The 17,664-nt window shown below is 35.7% G+C and overlaps 2 protein-coding genes across 2 annotated transcripts in view; one reads left to right on the top strand and one right to left on the bottom strand.

Moving 5' to 3' along the window:
• The window catches only part of scara3 (scavenger receptor class A, member 3), a 41,346-nt gene extending 32,647 nt beyond the window's left edge, over window positions 1-8,699 (bottom strand). The window contains exon 1 of the mRNA XM_015051271.1: window positions 6,994-8,699. The gene's annotated coding sequence lies outside the window, so the exon portion shown is untranslated. The remainder of the gene's footprint in view (window positions 1-6,993) is intronic.
• clu (clusterin) lies at window positions 4,536-16,256 on the top strand. Its single transcript, XM_015051272.1, has 10 exons — window positions 4,536-4,660; window positions 8,794-8,962; window positions 9,493-9,641; window positions 10,738-10,908; window positions 10,998-11,168; window positions 12,433-12,640; window positions 13,545-13,685; window positions 14,575-14,795; window positions 15,816-16,006; window positions 16,105-16,256. Exons 2-10 carry the CDS (start codon window positions 8,842-8,844, stop codon window positions 16,115-16,117), a joined length of 1,386 nt encoding a protein of 461 aa, XP_014906758.1. The 5' UTR covers window positions 4,536-4,660; window positions 8,794-8,841; the 3' UTR covers window positions 16,118-16,256.
• The last annotated feature ends 1,408 nt before the right edge of the window (window positions 16,257-17,664 follow it).

Below are 17,664 nucleotides of genomic sequence, written 5' to 3'. Positions count from 1 at the left end.
GTGTGTGTGTGTGTGTGTGTGTGTGTGTGTGTGTGTGTGTGTGTGAAAATAAATTTCTTCCATTTCCATTTTTAACTAAAATTACAGATTAAAGCAACAGATCAAATTAGGAATAAAAACTCAATCTGAGTATGTATTATTTATCTGAATATACTCCAAGTGACAGTGAGAGGAAATATGAACATTAAATAAGTTAAAATGAGAATTTTCAAGAATGGATTTTCTGCCACCTGGTGGTAAAGTGGTGTATAGCGCTGCCAAACATTGAATTTTTTTTTTTTTACCCTGAATTCGTGATCAAATCTACAAGTTTGTTCAGTTGTTCATTCCTCTGCAAAAACATTGAAAAGGAGCAAGTATAACAAACAGATAATGATCCACTTCAGCAGAGCATTTGTGGCAAAACAACAGCGTTAATGCCAAAGAAATGGTTCTTTTTGCGCAGATATTTCATTTTACAAGCAGCTCATTGAAAAACATTTTCCTGAACCGCCTTTCTGTTAACTACGTGCATTTGGCTCATTCCACAGTTGGAAAATATGAGCAACACTGACTCATGTAGCATGTTCTTAGAAAAAACACACAGCCACTGTTGCAGCTTTCGGACACAGTTACAATTAAACTAAGTTTTAAAAATTAGATCATCAAGAAACATGAATATGATGCTTTAAGTCTGTAAAATAATGTTAAGAAGTACTTTGTTTCTTATAATCACCGTGCTTTTAGTCCATGAGCAAATGACTTTTGTTTCCCAACATTTAGCATTACATAATCTTATTTTCTATTGTGTAACAATATGTGAAAGAAACAATCTTTTGTGTGGAAGGATATCTCCATAAATGCTCTTGTGAAATAAGGAAAACTTCCTCTCAAATATACTTGAACATATTGAACTTTTTCACATATTTTCGAGTTACAACCACAAACTTCAATGGATTTTTGAGGTATTTTACATGACAGGCAACATGGAGTACAGCATAATTATAAAGTGGAAGGAAAATGATCCAAGTTTTTAACATTTCTTATAAGTGAAACATTTATTATACTTTCAGTTATAAATTATAAATTCAGTCAGGTGTATTCCACTGAGGAGGATTAGGAACACACACACACACACACACAAAATCTGAGTTTTATTTCAGAATTCTGCCTTTCATTCCTTTTTTGGCCCCAATCTTCTTCCGTAATATTCCACTATCTACAGTTTATTGGATTTTAACTTTTATTCCTATTTTTCTTACATTTTGCCTTTAAAAAGATGGGGAAACCAAAAATAAATAAGTTAAAAAAAAACATGCTGCCTCTCAGAATAACATTCAAATTCAAAACTACTTCACTGACCCAATAGGTAAAATAAAGGCACATATGTGTAACAGGGTTTTATTTTAACATTATTATTGATGTGAAGTTTGTCAAACTTTGTCTATTTATTCTTTGAATGTATTTTGTTACATCAAGAAGGTGTTTCTCCAAACATTTCTTGGCGTTTTACGTTCCGTTACGCTGCTCTGTCAAGATTTGAAGTGGTGAGTGGTGAGGGAGAACGCAGGGAGGACCCAGGATGACGATGATAAATTTAACGTTAAATGTCGAGGTACAGAACAACGGGGAGCACAAAGAACGCAGGGAAACACACTGGCACACACCAAGGATCCGACAAGAGACAAAGACAACAGGTGGACTTAAATACACAGGGAGGGTAATCAAGGAATGAGACACACCTGGAAGCAATCAACGGGGACGACAGGACAGAGACTCACAGGGAAACGGGACTTAACACAGAAAATCTCAAAATAACTACACAGAAAAACACAGATCACAACACTCTTGACGGTTGACGGTTGGTGGTTACCATAGCAACCAGTAACCGACAGCTCCGCCCCCTTTTTCTTTTGCTGTTCTGTAACTGTGCTATCAGGATCAGCTGTGTTTTCTTTACAAGTATTATACTTTAGACCAATTTAATCATATACAGTGTTTCATGATAAAAAATTTTTGTTTACCTTTTTACCAGTTATTATTATTAATGTTGTGCATTTTTCAGTTACACATGTTAACTGCTGCTAAAGTTAACTGTGGCAAACTGCTCATTGGGAGCTATTGGTTTGTAGTTTGTTTTTGGGTTATTTATTGTATTAAATGACCCAAAACACGACTGGAGCTGACAGTTTGTGAAACAAAGGCAGAAACCACCAACTTGAGTTCCTCATTTGTTAGAACAAATCCACTGAACGTGAGTGTGTCTGTCAACCTTCTGGATCTGAGACGAACAGAGGTTACACATGTTGTGCAGAATCAGCATTAAAGCTTAAATATACAATCATGGATCCGTGGAAATGAGCTTCTGAACCACAGATCCTAGCTGTGCAGAAACACGACTGCAGCTGACACATTGTGAAACAATGTGTTGCTTTGTTATCTGTGTGTGTTCACCGGGTACTGGTGTGTTATTTACAGGAAAGTCCAGCCTGTGGGATGACACAGCCTGAATGTGGTGGTTATCTGAATTAAAGGATTTTTTCCCCCTCCTTAAAGAGACAGCTACAACAACTACTAATCAGCTGGTAGGAATGTGCCTCCGTTTTGTATTTTAACACATCATTGCTTCCATTTATTTTGTCCTAAACCTAAAAAACCTTCCAGAGACATTTGGAAATAGGTGTCAAAGTACTTCAGTTATTATTATTATTGTTATTAGCTCCTTCTGTTCACGTTGTTTCCAGGAGTCTATGAACAGATGTGTCACAATTAACAATAGGTTTAAATATTTTTGCTCAGTTATAGAGCAACTATTTAAACATATTTATGTCACTTCCTGTGAGCACTGTGTTTACTCCCCAATTGGCTTTTAAAAACTATTCTTGTTACTGGAGTGAATATATATTTTTTTCTTTTCTGTTTTCCTCTCTTCTAATATGCTTCTGTACATTTAAATTATTTTTGGGTGTGTTTACCTGCTTACATAAAACAGAAAATCATAGCATGACATCTGCCTGGGAAAACATTTGAACTTTTCAAAAATCATATTAAAATGTAAAATATATTAATAAATATGATAAATAATCAATATATTTGTTTACCAGTGCCTCCTGTATTCAATAAGTTAGAAAAATATTGAAAAGTTAATTTATTTTAGTAATACAATATGTGGATAAATTAAACAAGATGATGTTTTAAAAACTTAATTTCTGTTATTTATGATGATTTATGATTAACAAAAACATGACATTTAGGATTTTAATATTATATCAAACTAATAAAAAATATGTTTTAAAACAAAATGTGTTTTTACTACATGTAATTTTCAAGTTATAATTGATCTGTATCCATTTTTAACAGATTTCTTCTTTCTTTGATGCATTTTCTTTATTGTAATTTTTTTCTAATATATATTGAGTAGAAAAACATTCCTGTTATATTAAATTCTAACATTATAAAACTGCATAATATTTGTGAATTACCAGCAAAGCTCTTTTTATTTGTGCTGCATGTCAAATATATGAATAAATATTGCATATTTTCACTGTGTAAAACACTGCGGAGTTTCACTGCTACTGTTGTGAAACAGCCTGTTTAAAGTGGAGTGAGAAGAAAACAAAAAGCGTTTTTTAAATGATGAGTCAGAGTGAATCAGATGTTTTGTCTCGCTGCTCAGCAGCATCAGCTCCTGCCAATAAATCTAAAAAAACTTCTGGAAACGTCCTCAAGCTTCATATCTGTCAAGTCGCTGGAGATAGATGCCGTAGGTACAGGAAAAGGAACTTACATTTCAAAATAAAAGGTTCGTTTAGTCTGAATGGGGCGTTTTATCAAAGAGGAATTCAAACATATTGGCAGAAAATACCTGATTTTGAAAAATAGCTCATAATAATTATTAGGATGGATTTTATTGGTATTACAGTCAAATATTATTCTTTCAAAGTTACTTTATTAAAATTATCATTTGTGTTTTATTTATGTGAAGGAATCACCTTGTATTGTTTGTAATATGAAAACAGCAAATTAAATATAAATTTTTGTGGAAATTATATATTGAAACAACTTAAGTTAGATGTTTGCTGTTTTGCCTCAATTTTTCTTGGCTCATATTTATCATGTATTAAAATGACAATATGGTTAATATTTTGATTTTCAATTTAAACTTAGTATTATTTGTACATCAGAGTTTAAAAGGTATAGTCACAGTGATAAGAAAGAAAACAGAGTTTAATTTAGGCTGTTTCCACCAACAACTGTTACACATTATAATCTCAGTTTGTTACAAAATTATCTTAGGGCCAATGTAGATAAAAAACCCCAACTGAGATTAATTTTGTTTTTTAAAATTCTAGGATAAACATGGCAACAATCCTACATATATATAGTTACAATTTGAAACATATATTTAGAAAGAAATTAATTATAAGTCAAACATTTTACAAAGAAATTTACTAAATTTCCCTTCTGTTGACCCAAATTATAAAACACTGGAGTTTTATTTTGAAGGGTTCTGCAGGAAGTGTGCTCTCTCCTGAGGGTTTTTGACGCAGAGGATGCTGCAGCAGCGTGCTTTCTCTCTGAATCACATGTCTGCACCGTCCCGTTATCCGGGTTGGATATAAATACGGGCTGCAGCGCTGTTGCTGCTGCAGCTTCAGAGGCGGCAGTCCCAGCAACACAGGTGAGTCCGAGAGGCTTTCAGCCATTTCCATGAGTCTGCAGCAAACTACTGCACTGCACGATGTCTGTTGTTCTTAAACATTAGATCCTACTTGGTGCTGTTTTGTTGCATTCAGTCAGAAAAGAATTGTGCAACAGTTTTCCTAAGGCTTAATCTGTAGTTTGGTGTAAAAATGCTGACTTTATGTCTGCACATATAATTGTGGGTGTGACCTGCATCTCTGGATAAAAACAACGGGATTAGAGCAGATGACGTCACCCTGTTGTTGATTTACCTGTAATGTAGCCTTTAGAAGGTCATTTAGAGTATAAACATCAAACATTTTAGATATTTTTCTTTTCAAAGTTGCATTCGGTGAGATAACAAAGGATGGTATCAGTTTTCTTTTGCTACAACGTATCCCAGCCTTGTGTGCAAACAGTCGTCATATTTTCTCGAAAAGACGTGACCCTGTTCTCGGTTACTCTATAAGAAGTACATCCTCAGGGTGCACAAATCCCCAAAGCATTAAAATAAGGTGGAAATGAGGGCACATCTGCTGCTGTCCCTTTTTTTTTTTTAATAAAATGGAGCTCAGATCTTACAGGATTACTAGATTCTTATTTCTTAAACAAGCATCACCAGGATGAGAACGTGAACCCAGATATAAATTAAAAGCAAAAACCAAAACAAACTCTTGACTTTTTTTATTTTATAATGCAACTATATTTTAAAGTGAATTATGACATAAAAATGTAATAATGGCAAAACTAATCCTTCAATTTAAGTAGCATTGCATGGAAAGCATGTATTAAAACATGAAATCAGGTTTACTAGTGCAACTTTAAGTTTGAAATTTAAGTAAGTCACATTTTACCTTTGATAGCAATATACATTATTAAAGTCTTATTTTATCATCCTTTTTTTAACACTTATGAGAGAAATGGTTCAACTAGACTAAGTTTCCTCTAAAACTAACAAACTATTTTATCAGGAAAAATAAAGGTATTTCTTGTTTCCTGGGGAAACTTGTGAATTTAAAGTTCCTGTTCAGTGCCGTGGTGGTGTTTTAAAGGTTAAGATGAACTTTCTAGAAGACCTTGGAGGCAACATCTGGAGCGGAAGAGTGTCGGTATTTTGATTGTGCAACCAGAACGGCTGCAGCTGCAAGTCGGAAAAAAATATTAGTGATTGTTACGGTGCTTAAGCTTTAAGCTTTTATTTCAGCATTTTAATATTTTTCACCTTGATGTGTAATTTTGCTGCTTCTGTCCCATAAACATTTACTGGGTTTCAGCAGCAGTTTCTTTGATTAGACTTCTTCTTTCTTGCAAGAGGTTTATGATTTTGTGAATAATGAACTGGTTTGAAGTCCTGACAATGGACAAACGGGGTAAAGAAACTGGGAGATTTGAACATTCCCAGTGCCTTTCCAACTGCAGATTAAACAAATCACATAAACAGATGTTTAGTACAGATGTTCTGTCATCTGTACTAAAATATATCACAATTCAAAGATATCAATAAGAAAGCAACTGAAATATGTAGTTAAGAGTTTATGCCTAAAAGTTACTGAAAATATCTTTTTTTGTATCAAATGAAGAGATTTAAATGTCACCCTATGCAACAACAACATGCTGCACATTTTGTACTTTTCTCATTACCATAGAAACCCGAGACGGTCGTGGGCGAGAAAACGACTGTGGAAAAAAATAGTAACACAGCACTTGGTTACATAAATTGAGCAAAAACAATGTTACTGAGAAGCTTTGAACTATTCTTTTAATAGATTTTTAAAACGACAATTAAGAGGGCTAATTTAAATGTATTGACCCTTTGCAACAATTTATCATTTGAGGCGCCACGATGGACGTCTGAAGTGAGGGACGGGAGTATTAAACAGAGCGACTTACGTTGTTTTCCAAAGTTGTTTTTGCCATTTTATTCATGGCTTCTGCTTGTTCAAGTCAGGCTAATTTGTCTGTGAACGTAACACACCTAGCTCAGGCTCACAGACGGAGGTATTTACAAAAGTTGGACATAGCTAGCTTAGAAACCGACCCATATCTTCTCCCCCTGACGTGTTGATCAAATTACCGACTCTCCCTGAATTCACACCCCATGATTTATGTCACTATGTCATAAACAGCGTTTCCCCTTAAACCGGAGCAGGATAAAAAACGTACAGAAGACGAGATGCTAACCAGCTTTTTCCATACATGCTAGGCTACATGACTGTGGGACACTGTCTCCATGGTTACCAACGGTTAGACGGGTACCTTCGCCATAATGCAATATTTAATATATTTCTAATCATACTTACTTATAAAGTATATCAACGTTAATTTTCTTACCTTGTAAAAAGTGTTCGCTACAAGTCCGCGGTTACACCGAGGGCTGCCAGTCATTATGATTGACGGCTTCTATCCATCGCCGCCGCATTTTTTCCTCGTTAAAAGTTATACAATAAAATGACAAGTTTGCTTTCCATGAGTCCTGTTTGTGCAGCCCACCACGCAGCACCCTGTGACCATTTTTACTGCGAAATCAACTAAATAAAAGTGATACTAGGTTACAGATGTGCGTTTTTTGACGGGCTTTGCAGGAGCGCATTGGTTGTTTTGACTTCCATCATGGCGGATGAGAGTGACGTCACCAGTAAGGGATCAATATAGAGGTTTCCTGGAAACTTCTGGCTGGCTATTTGACCACTCTTCTTGGCAGAATTGGTGTTGTTCATTGCCTGTTCTTAAATTTTCAGTAAGGTTGAGTTCAGGCAGATCAGGCCAGAAGTTAGGTATATATATATTTTTACAAACTTTGCATTTATTACCCAAGATGGAGTAGCTTTCAACAAATAAGCAATTTCCCTTTGGGGATCAATAAAGTATATTCTATTCTAAGTTGTTAGCTAGTTGTCAATTTTGTTTTACATATTTTTGGGACAATTGACCTGCTGGCGCTCCCAACTCTGTCCAAGTTTCAACCGTCTAACTTTTTAATAGGGGAGAAGTTAGGAACTTTCAATATTTCCTCACAGATTTTAGTATTTCGTCCAGTTTTATCAATAGCTGTGTGTCTAGCATTGACCATAAGCTCAAATTGGAATTATAAAAATAAATTTGTTTAATGGAAAAACTCCAATTTTGAAAAACTCATGTTTTTCGACAAAGCCGAAATTTAAGAAAGAGAAATAGTAAGCCCATTTTTGTGTAAATTTTTAGTCTCCCAAGTTCTGCTGCCTGTGCATGAAAGATTTTTTTCCTCTCTGGTTCCTGTGTGTAAATTTGACAGCGGCATGGCAGAATGTCCTGCTACAACGCTCTATCCAAGCAATGGAAACTAATCCCTGCAGCCACAAAACTTAATGTTTCCTCACTTTCAAATCCATATTTTTCTTCTAGCCTGTAAATGCAGTAAGACAAATAGTCGTATTGCATTTTTACAACACAATAAGACTATTTGTAGGTAATATTCTTGAACAGGTTCTGCACAAGAGGGAGTAAAGGAATAACAACCTTTAGGCAGGATAATGAAGTGTTGAATTTTGTTTTGCAAAACAACCAGTCGTGCTTTTCAGCTAATTATAATCATAAAACTATTTATTTTCCTTGTTAATACCATGTGCCAGGCTGGAACTGAGTAACTGAGTTTCTAAAAATGTGCAGTTGTCTTAAAAAGGAGCATTTCTACTGTGTGTTTTTCGTTCTGATGGAGGCAATGAAGAAAGTCATGCATGCAAAAAGAAGCTGCACTGAAAAAGCTGCAGGAATATGAGAGAAAAAGCAAAGACACACAGCCTCGTTCTGCTGAATCTGTCATTGTTAATAAATGGGCAGCTGACCAAGCACACATCAGAGGGAGAAGAAGATGGTAAACAGAGAAAGGCCCTGCTGTTCTCCTTATGTAATGCTTTTTCAAGCCTGGTCGGAGTCACAGGAAGGGCTGATTAGAGGTCAGTTTGGTCACATCATCTCAGAAACTCGAGATAAAATCAAGCATCAGTTATTTTTATACTTTGCTGACTTAGAAAGCTCGTTTTTCTGCTGCGTAGGTCTCTGTCAGGTCGCCCTCTGCTGGAGACTTAGAGTAACTACACCATGTTTTCAATGCGGTAAGGGACACTTTGCATTAAAAATAACATTTGTTTCCAGTTCTCTCTCTTTCTCATGAAATCCTGCTCCCTCTGAGGGCCAGAGAGGATGTTAATGATGATGATGATGATGAAGAAGAAGAAGGGGTCCAAAGAGACGCTGGCTTTGTTGGCCCTTTTTCTGGCCTCCGCCAACTGCATCCTGCCTCCGTCCACCGAGGAACTGAACAGTACGTTTACATATTTAACTTTAATGTTAATTTACCAATTTATATATATATATATACGTATATATATATAAAACGGACTAATTTTACTTTTAAATACTTATATTTAATTTAAAAGTTATATTTATACTATATATTTATTGGATTAGTGAAATGTATGTTGAATACCTGCATAAAAGTTGATTTCCTTGGCATCAATGATTGGTCCTAATAAATAGCTGTAAATTATTACTTTTATATTATGGTAAACAAGGATGAGGGAGTCCAAAGTGTGGCCCGGGGGCCAATTGTGGCCCTCGGAGTGATTTTGTGCGGCCCTTTTCTTATTTCAACTCAACCAACATATTTGCACTAGAAACCAGACAAAAATAATTAGTAAAGATAATGTTTTAGCAGTCTGTATTTGACATTTCTGCCCACTAGATGGCAACCTAGCCAAATCGCTGAAGGTGCCCAGAGCAGGACGAGGTTTAAATAAAATCCACACGAGGTCAGAGGTTGAACACATTTCGCATGTTGGTTGTTGTTCACAGAGATTTCCCTCCAGGGTGAGAAGTATCTGGATAAACAGATTGAAAACGCCATCGATGGCGTGAAGGAGATGAAGACCGTGATGCAGAAATCCTCAGAGGACCACAAGAAGTTTTTGGATGATCTGGAGAAAACGAAGCTGCAGAAAGAGGTAAAGAGACAAATTTCTGGGGAGTTTCTTTCCTATCAAGCAGACTTTTTGACTTAATTTTTAAAAATAACAAAAACACCTCCTTAAAATATCTTTTCAGTGAGGAGTATTACGCCCACTACATCTTATCAGCCATTCATATTTTATTGTTTTTCTTTTTTACTTCCATTTGGGTTTCTGCTGCTTCTAAAAATAGTTTAAGCGCTTAAAAAAATCCACCCATCCATTTTTTGGTCATAAATTAATATTTTTGTTTAGAAAATGAGCCGTTTCAAAAATCCCACAAGTGTTAAGTCACATTCCACAGGCCCTGCGCCGTTACCTAGCAACCCCGGTGGAACCCAGCCTCGTTACCTAGCAACCCAAGCAGAGCACCAGCTAGATTTGTGCGATACTGCATATCGTAGTATTGCTCCAATACCAGGTAAACATAAAACTGGTTCTACCAATACCAATCATCAGGCCTCTGGTCTTAAGGCGTTTTTGTGATTTTCCTTTCAATTATTTTGTTAAAACAAAAATAATTAAAATTAATTAAATAAATTCTGTCCTTTATTTAAAAGACAGAATGTCGATAAAGTTTATAAGTGTCTACAAAATACTTTAATATGATTTTTATATTATTAACAGAAATAGTTTAGAAGACAAAATACTTTGAGTACATTGTTCTCTAAATAAACAAAGTGCAAAAAATATAAAACAAAAGTAAAATAAAATATCAAGAGAGAATCTGAAGCTACAGCATTGATACGATACAGATGCCGACTTTGTATTAATATTATTGATACTCTGACTTCTAGTTCCAGCATGTTTGGTGAGCTGGTTTTACTGCTGTATGCGCTATACAATGGCTGCTGGAATAGACAAGTGTTTAGTTGTTGGGTTGCCATCATCATTCTTGTTGTTTGTGCAGGAGGCTCTGCTAATGCTTTTCAAATGCCATTTTCACATGCGAGTGTAAACATTGAGTTGACCAGACTAAAATCTCATTATCCAAGAATGATTTTGTGTAAAACATGTAACAATCACGTTTAGTTTGCGCTGTAGATCTACCCTAACCTGTTCTAGGAACCATAACAAGTCGCCTTCACTGCAGGAGGCGATCCGTGTAGCTGAGGAAATGGAAGCCAAGCTGGCGAAGGAGGAGGAGGTTTGCAACGACACCATGAAGGCTCTGTGGGATGAGTGCAAGCCCTGCCTGAAGAAGACCTGCATCAAATATTACTCCAGAACCTGCAGCAGCGGATCCGGACTGGTTGGACGTCAGGTTGGACATTTAACAGATAAACACTGTGAGACTGAAACTAGTTGGGTTGGTAGGTTAAAATGTCTGACCCGCTCCTCTGGGCTGTTCAGCTGGAGGATGTGCTGAACAGAACGTCTCCGTTCTCCATCTGGATCAACGGGGAGAGGATCGACTCTCTGGAGCAGGAGGGCCAGCGGCAGAACAAGGAGTTCAGGAACCTGGAAGAAAGATACTCAGAGATGGCAGACGGAGTGGATAGCATCTTCTCAGACAGCATGAAGGTGCTTGTTTATGTCACAGAATCACACAGACAGGAATACGGATCTCCAATGGCAACATAAGAATTTATCAATATTTATCAATGTAACGCATCGCCTGATAGAAACAGTCTTATTAGTTTATGACCAATAAGATTCAAAGTCATGTCTGTGCCACATTAAAAAGAAACTAGTTGAACAAAATGTTTTACAGTGTAGTACAACGGGGGCATTAGAAAAATAAGTGGAGTAAATTTCCACCGAAAAAAAATCAGAAAATTTGAGATTAATCTCAGAAATTTTCTGGAGAAAACTTGGAAATTTCAGTTTGAAATGTCAAAAAAAATTGACTTTTCAAACTCAAAGTTAATTTTTTTTACTTCTAAACTCAGACATTAATTTTTTATAGAAAATTTCTGACATTAACCTAAGTTTTTTTTAGTTTTTTTCTTGCAAATTTTTGACTTTTGAAGTTCATGAATTTTCAGGTTGTCTTCCGAGAAAATTTCTGACAATCTCAACATTTGAGTTTATAATTATTTGTTTGGCAAAAACGTACAAATTTTGTTATCTAATTTACTGTTATCTAATTTATTTTTTAAAATAAATGTTCAAAATTTATTTTAAAAAGTTAAAATAAATTTAAAAAAGTAAAGTAAAAGTAAAGTTGGAATCCTGAATATTTGGGAAGGAAAATTGTTAAACATAGAGGAGAAAAATTTCTGCCAGGAACATTTAGCTAAAATTAAAATTATACAATTTAATTTTTTCCACCCAGGCACCTTTTGGAAAAACGTAAAATGTAACTTTTCCCACAAAAACACAAGAAATGATACTGAGTGAAGATTTGATCTTAGCAAGTAATTTTGTTTCTTGTGCAAATATCTGAACACTTTTGAAAAACGACTAAACTAACTAAAAAGTAACTTTTCAGCAAGATTCAGAAGCTTGTTTTAAGTAAATAATAAAAATGTCTTGCTATAAGTGAAATAATCTGCCGATGGAACAAGTAATTTTTAATCAATATTAAAACAATTTTACTTAAACAAGCTCCTACATCTTGCAGAAAGTTACTTATGTGTTAGGTTTTTCTTATTTCAAGTGTACTAAGATATTTGCACCAGAAACTAGACAAAATACTTTGTAAGATTTTGTGTTTTTGCAGTGTAGAGGTGCAGGAGAGATTTGTGATCATGTCAGAAGAAATCCATTGAAGCCTTGTTTCAGTTCACCTGAAATGCATTTGCCAGATTCACAAAAATTAAGCAAAAACCTGTGTTCGTTCCAGGTTGCCGATCACATCAACCCTCCCGTTTTCTTCTTTCCCAATTTCCTGGCTCCGGCCATTCGCCGCGCCAGAAGCATCCACCTGCTTTTCCACGATCCGTTCCACAACTTCCGGAGCTTGTTCTCCCCCATGATGGGAATGGGCAGGAACCTGTTCGGCCCGATGGACTCTATGATGGACCTGGACTCCGACGCCGCCCCAAACGAAGGTACGTTTTCACACGCTGGTTCTCAGAAAGGACGGAGGGTCTAGAGATTGTTTTCGATGTGCTTTCCTGTAGGAGGGACTCAAATAAAAAAAGGATGCAGACAATGATATTATAAACTGAAACAAAATTGTTTTGTTAATCTAGTTTTATTCTATTTCTACAGTTTTCATGAATTATTACAAAGATATTTAACTAAACCCTTCATTATTTCTTATATAGCTATTTAGCTGTATTTAAATAGTTGATAGCTAAAAAGCTAATAGCTAAATATAATAGCTATTAGTTAAATATTAGTTTTAGTTAAACATATATCTATTTAGCTGGCAGCCAAGTAGCTATTTAGCCATCTATAAATAGCTAAATAGCTATATTATAAATATGAACTGCTTATCTGTACTATTAACATTTTGGTGTTGATATAATACAAACTAAATACAGGAACAAATATTGCCGATACTGATATTGATACTTTTTATTATTTAAGATTCATAAATCAACCTTCCAACATTTTAGGTGTTTTTGTGGTTCTTCCTTTTAAAATGTTTGAAAGAATTTCAACAAAGTTTATGGGTGTCTGTTATTGATATTTCAACTGTTAGTAAATGGGTTTTGCACAACCGGCCCTTTAAGACCTTTCATGATCTTTATATGGTTCAAAATTAAAATGAGTTTGACTAAGAAGCTTCAAATTGGAGGTCAGATACACATTTTATGTTTTCTTGTTCAAATTTAGTGAAATATTTTACTACTAGTTCATGCAGCGTCCAGTTTTTGAAAATTATTTATATTTGTTTTGATCTACTGCACTGTCAGCTTCAGAAGTTTATCTAATATGAAAGAAAAGTCAGGTTGCTGAGCTTTACTGCTGACATTTTAAAATCTGCCCTGCGTTTGTTGGCTGCAGACGGCAACGTAAACGAGGACGTGATTATCACGAGGCCCTTCGGCAACGGCAAGATGACCTGCAGGGAGATCCGACGCAACTCGGCCGGCTGCATCAAGTTCCGCAACGAATGCGAGAAATGCAAAGAGATCCAGCATCTGGGTGAGAAAACGACAAAACTTTTAATACACCTGTAAATAGATCGGAATATCTGCATTAAATAATCAGAAATTAGAGCTGAATATGACTTGTGTTTAAGTTAAAACACAAAAATTAGGATTTGTGGTCCTGAGCAGGGCCGGATTTACAAGGATGTGGGCCCTGGGCTGGAAACCGTTTTGGTGCCCTACCCACTAAAGAAAAAAATATTACAAATGCAAATTACAATACATTAATAGGTGGTTCTATACATATAAACTGATGAAACTAACTAATAATGGTACGCTCAAATTATGTCCTGGGGAGGAACTCAAAAAATTAGTGCAAGTTTATAATTTTTAAATATTTCAATGTTTATATTCACAAAAATCCCAAAATGCTTTTACAACTCACCTGATATGGTTCTATGACTCCTTCTTATAATTTATTTAACTAGGAGAGTTAGTTTTAACAAACTCTTATTTACAATAATGACTTGGTGGGAAAGGAAAATTTCATAGGAAGATCAAGGTGCACATTAGCAACACTATAGAAATTATAAAACAGTACAAAGGCATAGGATAAAATTCACATTAAAATACCTTTAAAAGTTCCCATATGCAATTTTGTAAAAGAGGAATTTAGTAAAATAAAAAAATTCTGTGGGGTCCAGCCCAAAAGAATTGACGCTCTGGGCCACCGCCCATGTAAGCCTTTCCTTTTCTAAACTTAATAAAAATAGAAATCTATTCTCAAAATCAGTACTCCTACAAATTTACAATAATAAACAGCAGCTAAAACAGTTTTCTCATCTGGATCTCGTTTTAAATCAGTAAAATTCACAAAGGGTTTAATAAAACTCCAATAATTTCCATGGTTTTTGGCTGATTTTTTCCTGTTTATCCTCTCACAGACTGCTCTGGGAACAGACCCCTGGAGGGCCCGCTGAAGGAGGAGCTGGAGGAGGCGCTGGCCATGGCCGAACGTTTCACGCAGCAGTACAACTCCCTCCTGAAGAGGTTCGAGGAGCGCGTGTTCAACACCTCCTCCCTCCTCGACATGCTTAACAGGCAGTTCGGCTGGGTGTCCTCCCTGGCAAACAACACCAAGGACGGCATCTTCAGCGTGAAGGGGGTATGGAGCTTTCTGATGCTTCATCAAGCAGGACAACATGGCTGAAAAATGCATCACCATATAAGCCTTTCATGTCAGTCAATGTTTATAAGACAATACTTTGTTTTTTTTGTTTTAAATATGTAAAATACTCCCAAGTTAGTGGTGTAATATTTCCTGTTTTTTCCAGTTTTCATTCCATGTTTATTTTAAAGCAGTTATGAGCCACAGTGGTGGAATCTTAAACTGCCACTCTGCATGTTACTCAACAAGTTGTTGCTAGGTAACCACAAGTTGTTGCTAGGTAACCAAAGTTAATTCCACCAACTTTGCTTAGCTAAGCTATGCTGAGAATGCTGCGCAAATTCTGGATCAGAGTTCAGTGAAATTATTGAAAATACTATCAGACGTATTATCTACTGAAATTGGTCACATGCCAATAGCCATATATATCGTTATTGATTGATTTGTTCAGCTCTATCATTAAAGAAGCATTCACACCAGCCTGTTTAGCCCACTTAAGTCAAGTTCTAGTTTGTTTGGGACCAGAGAAAGCTCCAAAAGCAGGCAGCGGACTACAGCGCAAGGCATTCTGGGTAAATTCAAACAAAATAAATGCGCTAGCCTAATGCTATCGGGAGAAATGGCTCGTGGTTTTTTGCCGAAGACGTACAACCCCTAAAAACCTTTTTTTTTTTTTTTTTTTTTTTACTTTTTACAAAGACAAATGTGTGCATGTCTTCTGAGATTTTTGTGTCGTTTCCTTGAGTAGTTCTTGGTGCAGCGCGCCCTACAGGTGAGGAGGGCAACAGGATTTTCTGAGTTTGGATGGTTTGACACAGTGCAGCTGAAAATTTAACAAAGGTTGCAATTTTGTTCACCAGTTGAATCCAATCTGCACCACGAATCCGTCTTTTTCTGCCTGAGTCACTATTTCATTATATTCCCAGTTGATTGGTGAGGTAACTGCCTCATGTTTCATCTGCAGTAAAGATAAAAACAAGAAAAGCCAGATGTCACCTTGCTCTGTTGGTGCTGCAGGTGATCTCCAAAGGCGACACTGAGGAGAGGCAAGGCGGAAAGACGAAGGATGCTGACACCAAAGTGACCGTGCAACTGTTTGACTCTCCGCCCATGAACGTCACCGTGCGCGGCGACATTCCCTGGACCGACCCGAAGTTCTCCGAGGAGGTGGCTCAGAAAGCGCTGGACCGCTACAAAGCAACCAGCGTGTGAGTGGCGTGACTTGACCAACATGTTATTTTTTTATAAAGTAAATGGAAAATCCACACCTGTAAAATTCTAATCTCTCTTCATTTCGTTTTTTCAGTCTCGCTAAATAAGTTTCAGCTGCATTCCTACCTGCCTGGATCTTCGACGAGAAAAACGCTCTGAATCCATGGAAACACACCTGGAAGCTAACGCTCCCAAAGCTAACGCTCCGATCCCAAGCTTCCTCTTCCAGTCCTGCTTTTGCAAAAAATAAAAATGAAAGACAACGTAAAACCTGTAAGGTTTACGGTATCATTAGTCCTGCTGTAAGAGAAGATGTTCAGTAGAAAACAGTCCTACGTTTATCTGTAGTCCCTCCTACATCCAGGAAGGCCTTACATTTTATGCTAGCTAGCAAGGCCCATGCTACAGTAAGTGTTTCGTGCCAATACTTTCTGTGTTAGTAGGACATAAATGTCCATATTTACTTCTGCTGTTCATGTGTTTTAGAGACTTTGTATAAATCTGGGGGCTGTTTCACAAAAACAGAAATGCAGGATAAGAGGAGAAGCTGGGTCTGATTTCTTAATTAATTGCCATTTTACTGCATTTTGATGCTAAATAAATGAAAAGAATTGCACAGCACTGGATGGAAAGATTAAATATTTTAAATAACCTTATCTGGTGAGTAGTTTAGAGATGCTGAGTGCATCACTGCTTTTATGAATGAATGAAAAATCGCATCTTAATCAAGGTTTTGTGAAAAAGCTCCAGATCTTTATTGCTACTGTGCTCAGATAGGTTTCTAAAAAAGGACGAAGTGGTTACTTTTGTGAGTTAACTCAGTAATTTCAGATTAAAAATTTTAAGTGATTTCTTTTCAGCTGCTCTTAAGATAGCAATAAAGACATTTAATAAAATGTGCTAAAACATATTTGGTTTTTGACATGGTTTCTGCTTCTCTGAACAGATTCTTAGCAAAAGCATTTAATATTTAAGAGGAATGACAAATTTTCAGCCACTGGATTAAAGCAAAAGAAAAAAGTTAAGTTTTTGTCACTGGAAATTAGGCCAATTGTAGATAGAAAAAAAAAACGAATTTTCTCCAAAAAACTCAAATTTCAGAATTAAGCACAGAAATTTTCTATAGGAAAAAAAAGTTATTTTGAGTTTGAAATGTTGGAAATTTGCTAGAAAATCTCAAAATTTGAGATCTCAAATTTTAAAAAAAGTTGAGTCTGAAAATTTGTAGGAAAAAAATTGAGATTTATCTCAAACTTTCTAGAAAAAAAGGAATTTTCTGAGTTTAAAAAAAAACAGCAATTTGCTAGAGAAGCTCAAATTGAGCTTCATTTCAGAAATGTTCTAGAATTTTTATTTGAGAAGTTTAAAATTTGGTAGATTTCAACAAAATCTAGAAAAATAAAAATTGAGCTTGAAAAGTAAAAAAAAATGCCAGAAAAGCACAAATTTAGCTTAATTTGTGAAATTTTCTAGAAAAAAACTCAAAAATTGACAGGAAAACTTAAACTTTTGAGATTCCTGAAATTTTCTAGAACATAGAAAGTTCTGAATTTTACAAGTAAAAAAATTGCCAGAAAAACAAAATAAAATTTTGAGAATTTTCTTTTCTCAGAGATTTTATAGAAAAATCAATGAGTTTGAAAAGTCGTGAATT

This window comes from Poecilia latipinna, unplaced genomic scaffold, assembly GCF_001443285.1.
Source record: "Poecilia latipinna isolate Pla-1442-1.1 unplaced genomic scaffold, P_latipinna-1.0 Scaffold1038, whole genome shotgun sequence".
Lineage (NCBI taxonomy): Eukaryota > Metazoa > Chordata > Actinopteri > Cyprinodontiformes > Poeciliidae > Poecilia > Poecilia latipinna.
Note: the sequence above shows the minus strand (reverse complement) of the source record. Positions and strands in the feature narration are given on the sequence as shown.

What these genes read in the sequence shown, in the direction of transcription:
- clu (XM_015051272.1), top strand. Translation starts at nt 8,842, where the DNA reads ATGTTAATGATGATGATGATGATGAAGAAGAAGAAGGGGTCCAAAGAG. An exon ending in GTCCACCGAGGAACTGAACA is followed by an intron (nt 8,963 to 9,492) that starts GTACGTTTACAT and finishes TGTTGTTCACAG; the next exon opens with AGATTTCCCTCCAGGGTGAG. An exon ending in AAACGAAGCTGCAGAAAGAG is followed by an intron (nt 9,642 to 10,737) that starts GTAAAGAGACAA and finishes CCTTCACTGCAG; the next exon opens with GAGGCGATCCGTGTAGCTGA.